Source organism: Macrosteles quadrilineatus, unplaced genomic scaffold (assembly GCF_028750875.1).
Source record: "Macrosteles quadrilineatus isolate MER2022 unplaced genomic scaffold, UCM_ALF_1.0 Scaffold_1__1_contigs__length_201487025, whole genome shotgun sequence".
NCBI lineage: Eukaryota > Metazoa > Arthropoda > Insecta > Hemiptera > Cicadellidae > Macrosteles > Macrosteles quadrilineatus.
Genome location: NW_026542594.1, coordinates 99358561 through 99365787, shown reverse-complemented (window position 1 = coordinate 99365787; position 7227 = coordinate 99358561). Strand labels below are relative to the sequence as shown.

The window sequence follows — 7227 nt, the reverse complement described above, 5'->3', positions numbered from 1 at the left end:
TAAATGTCTTGAAATACGACAATTTAAATTTACTAATAGAAAGATTTTGTGTGATTTATGTGTGTATAAGGTCAAAGAATTTTTAGAACATATTAAGTAGGTTAATGGATATACTGTGATGAAATTGTATGACGTTGCTATACATGTATCTATAATGTTGATGGCAATAAATGGATTTGATTTGATTTGATTTGATTTAACACGCTCTGAATATTTTAATTCGACTCCCAAATCCGCGGGGGTAAAATTCCGCCCGCGAACAAACCAAAGAGTGCTCAGATGATGACTACGTCATAGTGACGTCAGCTATGATGCTCAGGGGGTAATATTTGTGACGACCCCAAAAATTCCCAGACTCATTACATATCAGCTCAGGAGGTTTTTCGATAGACCCTCAAGAAACCCTCTCACCGTCACAAAAGCTTTGCTTTATTTCAAATATAAAAGGAGGGTCAGTAATATTGAATTTAACCTCCCTTAGTTTTAAACTCCCAACTTCTGGAGGTACATGATAGTACGAAATAAGTAGGCTATACCATAGATAAAACATACTTAGTCTATGGCTATACTAAATAGTAGCATAGGCTATAGCTTACAGGTTGAGACGTGACTGCGGGCTGAGGGGTCATTGGCAATTTCAATGAAAATTATTAAAGACCTCTACAATCTACGCGCCTTTTAACTTGGTTATCTTTTAAGTACACATTTTTAAATTGAGGTACAAAATAGTACGAAATAAGTACTATATAGTAGCATAGCTTATAATTACACGTAACGAAATGGGCGGGCTAAAGGGACATTGACCTCTACAGTACAATTTACATGCCTTGGTTATGTGTAAAAATTGTGTATTTGGAGGTGCAATGGTGCAAAATGTACGAACTAGGTACTAAGTCAATGGGACTACATGATGGTATACAAATTAGTAGTTCCTTAGCAAACCATAAGGCCAATGTTAAATTTTTTAATTTACAAATGAGTCTGTGAAAGTGCACGGCTGCCTTTAAACTACAGGCCTCGGCCTGGTAGAATTGGCAACGTCACAAGTGGTGTTGTTCAGTGACACACGTCCCATAAGATAACATGGCAGACAGGTGACATCAGCTCATTAATTCGCACTTTATTGATTTAAATTTAAATTTATGAACATAAATTTATTAAAATATTGAAAATAAAACAAACAGAATTGAAAACCGAAACAATATGAATTAAAATCTATATCTGTACATTTTTAAGCGGAGTCAATATTGTCATAGTCCAGTAACCAATCGTAAGTACACAAATACCAAATACCATTAGCTGCTTCAAAAAAAAACAGCTGTTACAACACCACTTGCGACGTTGCCAGTTCGAAGGCCGCGGCCTGGAGTTAAAGGTGGCCGTGGAAAGTGGGACATAAAATAATCTATGCTTTACATCACCACTAGAAATTCTCAGCACTCTCCTATTTTATTACTCCAGCGTCTTGCTCACAATTTTCCCGCTACAACAATTTACAACAACAGTAGTAACATAACATAACATAACAGAAACAGATTTTCATTTTATTTTAGAATTTATTAATTTAGTAGCAGAGCCTCTAGAGGGTTATGTTTAGGATTTTTTAGGACTACGAGTAAGTAATAATTAATTAAATAAGTCCAAAGACAAGACATTTAAAACAAAGACTCGTCTGACATTTCTTTGCTTCTCCTACTTTTACTTTTATTTATTTTATCTCAAGTTTTTTAGGCCTACTCAGTTTTTATCTCAAGATAGGCTATGTCCAAGAAGGAACATAAACTAAATCTACCTTGGTACGTACATCCTGTTTTTATAAAGTTGTCAATTAAATATAGGTATGCCTAAAGCCGGGTTTACACTAAGTTATGTAGCAAAACCTGCTATAAGGTATACCCCATTGGGCTGCACTTTACTTTAGGTCCTACACTCATTTAAATGAAAATATCGATTATTCGATATATTGTTTGGTTAGTTTAACCTTACCTAACTAACCAAACGATATATCGATCGATATTTTCATTCGAATGAGTGTAGGACCTAAAGTAAAGTGCAGCCCAATGTTAGGCTATATAACATTTGCCAGAAGTAGAAAAAGTAACTTTAAAAAAATGTTATATAACACTGCTAAGTTATATGTAGCAGATCCTGCCTAATACAGATGCCTACAGCAGATCCTGTAATACAGGCCTAGCAAAAATTGTGCTATCCATCGGGAGTCGGTAAGATCAAAAGAAATACGTGCTACATCTAACATTGCTAGGCTAGGCTATATGTAGCAATGTTATACAAATATTTTTTGTCTAGCATCTGCTATAGGCCTAAGAATTATTTAGTGTCATCAGTGCACAGTTGTAGCACAGACAATGGAAAAGTATTATATTGTCTGTGGTTGTAGCCTCCTGCGGACGTTTTTGCTCAGCAATTTTTGTTTAAATGGAAAGACTGGAAAGTGACAGTGCGTAGGATCGAGATGCAATTATGAACCTAATTGAACTGTTCCGTGGACAACTGGCGTTTTGGTCATACGTAAAACGTTTTTGAAGCTATCATCGCATTATTTCGAGTTTTAATTATGGATCGCCAGCGTGATCGTCATCATTAAGGTCCCATAATATATCAGCTACACTGTACTTATTTCTTGAAGCAAGAAGCGGTCAATCGTAAAACTTGATAAAACCTTCGCTTCCGCCTCTGACTTCCTAAGATCACTGTGATAGCTGCCACGAGCAATGTCTCTTCGTCACGACATTTCGATACGGAATGCGAATGAGTTTGTGCTACATATAACATATAGCACAAGCACCAGAATCACACAAATTTTCTGTAACTTTTTTATATAGCAATGTAAGCAAAAGTTATAACTTATAACTTAGCCTACTGTATAGCAAAAGTTATAAAGCAGGTTTTGCTACATAGTGTAGGCTCCTAAACCCGGCTTAATAACAAAACTGAGCACACTAACAGGTTAGCGTATTTCTTTAGGCATATTTTTAGTAAAATTGATTATCCAGCCTTCATTAACTTGCATGTGATATTATCACATTAATTGTGATTATTCTTAGATCTGTAACCCATAAGGATAATTTAATTAAATTAATTCAATATTTTCTTACTGAAAAGAGACTAGTTATCATTAGGCCTGTCTAACAATTATCAAGGCCTATGTCCTAAAACTGCATTTACACGAGACCAGTAGGCCTAGGGAGGTGGAGGTAATGGGGTAAAATTAAGCTAGGCTTACCTGCCCACCAACTGGCTTTGTGTAAATTCAGCTCGGTCTAAGTTATAAGGAACAGATTGCCACGTCTATTTTGTCACCAGTTGTCTACCCATTTGTAAACATACCACTTACCATAATGTATCTTTACGCTCAGTGGTGTTGTGTGGCAGACACGGGAACGGCATCCCCACTCTATTTTTTTTTCAAGAATCCTATATTTTCAATTGTATATGTTAACTTGTAGACTACCTAGACACCATTGGTAACGCCTAAGGATGAAACAAAGTGGGAGCATGTCCTGCCAGGACAAATTGATAATCATTTTTCTGGGGAGACAAAAATTAATTAAACCTCAATCATTTAAATTTTTAAAGTTGTGTTTAGGAACATTGATCTGTACTTCAATATTTAGGTACACACTAAAATCTTAGTTAATAGCCTAATTCACATTTATTGATTGATTGTACATGTGTATTTAATTTTAAAGAAAAATTACACTCACAACCAACTCTTGAAAAGGTAAATACGTTAGGTACTTTCATATTATACGGAGGCCACTTATTTTAAAGGCATTTTTTTACTGGAGACCAAAAATAACTGGAAAAAACGTACCCTACACTCTAATTGACTTAGGGTACTGTCCAAATTTGACATGATTTATAAGCGACCTTTGAGTTCTGCCTCCCAGAAGGCTGCGATGTCGGCGAGGATAGAGTTGAATAGGTCGCTGCTACATTTACTCCGCCAAGCTGGGTTATCATAAAAAATATGTTTGTAGGACTTTAACTTACTCGTTTTGTTATGAATCGAATGATACTAGATGAGTCATCACTCAGGTCAGGATACTGACTCAGATACAGGTGATGCGCAGGCTCTGGTCAACGACCTGCTTTTAACCTAGGCCTACTTGGAGGGGATTTGGCAGGCGAAAGTATGACTCATCTGGTATCGTTCGATTCATAATGAAACGAGGAAATCCCTACAAACATATTTAAGATAACCCTACCTAACATAACCGCCGCAGCACGCTGTATAAGGGTGGCCTCCGTATATTATGATAGAACCTACGTTAATTTAAGTACCTATAGGCGTGAAATAGGCTGTTTTTGATCAAAATTTAGATTAATTTTTAAACATCTTTAGGTCGGACATATTTCATCTGGACTTGATTACGAGACAGACAGAAATAATGATGCAAGCATTTTTGAAATTATTAAGTTTATTTATTATGATTAACCCACTATTTCAATAGTGCAAAAACAGTCTGGAGGTAACATATAAATCAACAACAATGTTCATTATAACTTTAACTTTACCTTCCTAATCTAATCTTACTTCAAAACACTTAATACAGTCATGGATCTGTATAAAGCATGACCTACCATCCTCACATGCCTAAATAAGACTGATTAGTTTAATAACCAATACTCAGTGGCACAAATGCCTTTAGGCCTACCGGTACTGCTTTTTCTTATTGTTCTAAGTTTCTTCTTATCTTCCTCCATCAATCCTTAGTTTGTAATTTGTTTACAAATTATAGTAAAAGGCAATAGAGACAAGCAGGCAAAAATCCCAACAAAATAATAAAACATCTGTCTTTGTAAACTACTTCTCTTTAAATAAAACTCTGCTTTTAACAAAAATAATTCCTTGTATTTTAACTGACAAAATCACAAACTGAATACATTACAACAAGTAAACAAACATTGTAAAAACAATAAGGCCGGCCACACACAGAACCAGGCGGGTCGGGGCGCGACAGGGCACGACGAGACGCCTGACTTAAGCCCTGTCTTGTTGTTGTCACACACAGAATGAGGCAGGGCACGTCAAGTAAAAAGTTTAGCCCCCATAAACCTGAAAATTAATATAGGATTTTTTATTTCTGAGCCTTAAGCCGATTTAGCCAACTTTTAAATTTGACTTTATACTTGGGGGAGAAGAATAGAAAACAAAATTAAAACAGTCATACCTCCAGAGGAGTGGTTTTTGAAACCCTTAAGATATGAACGTTGGCCCTCTCTTTCCTCAGTCATCAATACCAAGATAAATTATTAGTTATTCAACCACTGTAGTAATATCATCACTGCATAGTCTTATCAAAGGGTGTAATCCATGGTCATATAAATTGTTACAGTCTAGTATGTAAATTGTATCAGTTGTAAAATAAACCTTATCAAAATTAGCCCTTAAGGGAATAAATCACATGACCGCGCATGCGCAGAAAGTTCTGCCCGGCAGCGACTTGCCTCAGGGCATAATTTTGGAGAGCTTCACATTTTGCCCTGTGGGCGCCCAGGGGCATCTTTTTGACGTGCCCTGCCTTGCTCGGTCCTGTGTGTGGCGCTCCATAAGCGCCCGTGCAATTCCCGTCGTACAAGACGCCCCGGGGCAAAATGCCCTGTCGCGCCCCGCCCCGCCCGGTTCTGTGTGTGGCCGGCCTAAACCATATGTTATAGGCCTAATTTACTTAAAAACCTTTTGTTCATTTGCAGACTAAATAAAAAATTATTTCAATATCCCCCCTTTTTGTTTAGGCTGAAAATCACAAACAAACACCAATCTTACTACACAGTACCTATTTTAAAACGTCCAGGTTTCAGAGGTTACTCTTGTAACTTTTATAGTTCCATCAAGTACTTTCTCACGAACAAAAAAATGCCGCTCAATGTGCTTTGTTCTTTTATGAAACTCAGGATTTTTCGATAAACGAACAGCTGCCTCATTATCAACATAAATAATGGGCTTCTCATTCATGGTTGTCAAACTTTTGAATATTCTATAAAGCCATACTGCTTCCCTAGTTGCTTCACTAGCTGCAACCATCTCTGCTTCTGTTGTTGATATGGCAATGGATGATTGTTTTTGACTCAGCCAAGTGACTGGTCCTCCCGCATAGAAGCTGATTACTCCTGTAGTTGACCTTCTAGTTGCCATATCACCTGCAAAATCAGCATCACTATATATGGTTAACTTTTTTATTCTCAGGCTGCTTGTCATATTTTATTCTATAGTCCATTGTACCTTTTAAATAGTGCATAATTTGTTTCACCATATCCCAGTGTTCAGAAGTATGACAGTCCAAGAATCTTGAAACATATGAAATAGCAAATGCGTTCCTATATCAGGTCTAGTTCCACAACATAAATACATTAATGCTCCAACAGCTTGCCTATAAGGAGCCTTTGTTGCCTCTGCCTTTAGTTCAACTTCTTTTCCTATCTGTAAGTTTTCCAAACCAGTTGGAGTTCTTCCAGGGTTACAATAGTACATGTTGAACTTATCTAACAGTCTCTTTGTGTAGCCTGCTTGACTAAGAGTAATTGAACCATCTTGTTCCTTCAAAATTTCAAGTCCCAAGAAGTGTGAAGCATTCATGGTTTTGATCTTGAACTTGATCTTCGTCCAATCTAACCGAGACACCTAAATTTTGCTGAATTACTTCACTAACATGTTTCTTGTTCTGATGCCCAAATCTTTCATGATACAACTGAAGCAAGTTGGATTTATTCGTGCCTACAGTATATACCTCATTACAAACACGTTTCAATTTTAAGTTCAATTTAAATAGGCCACCATGCATCTCCCGGTAACCTCTCACAATCTCTTGTCCATTTACATGGAATTTACATTGATTTTTGTTGGACTCAAAAAAGCTATTAGAGTTCTTATATTGAGCAGACAACACTGAAAAAAGGTTTTTCCTAACATTTGGTACGTACCAAACATTCGTCAGTGTAAAATTTCTTGTAACTCCCATGATGGTTGACTCACAAGCTATGTCACCCTTACCAATTGCCTCTAATACTTGTCCTCCAGCACCAAGAATACCATGAGGCTCTGTAAACTTTTCAAACCTTAGGAAACTGTGCCCCATATTCGTAACATGATTAGTTGCTCCATTGTCAACAAACCAATCTTCACAGTTTTTCGAATGATTCAAAGATTTTTCTGAGAGCAAAAGACATTGATCATCTTCGACTGTATCAAAGTTTGAAATTTCT

General features: G+C 36.7%; 1 protein-coding gene across 1 annotated transcript in view; it reads left to right on the top strand.

The window, feature by feature from the left end:
- The first annotated feature begins 1501 nt into the window (after nucleotides 1–1501).
- Nucleotides 1502–7227, top strand: part of LOC128995486 (replication factor C subunit 5) — a 78788-nt gene continuing 73062 nt past the window's right edge. The window contains exon 1 of the mRNA XM_054420535.1: nucleotides 1502–1796. Within this exon, the coding sequence (XP_054276510.1) occupies nucleotides 1762–1796 (35 nt within the window). The 5' untranslated portion in view covers nucleotides 1502–1761. The remainder of the gene's footprint in view (nucleotides 1797–7227) is intronic.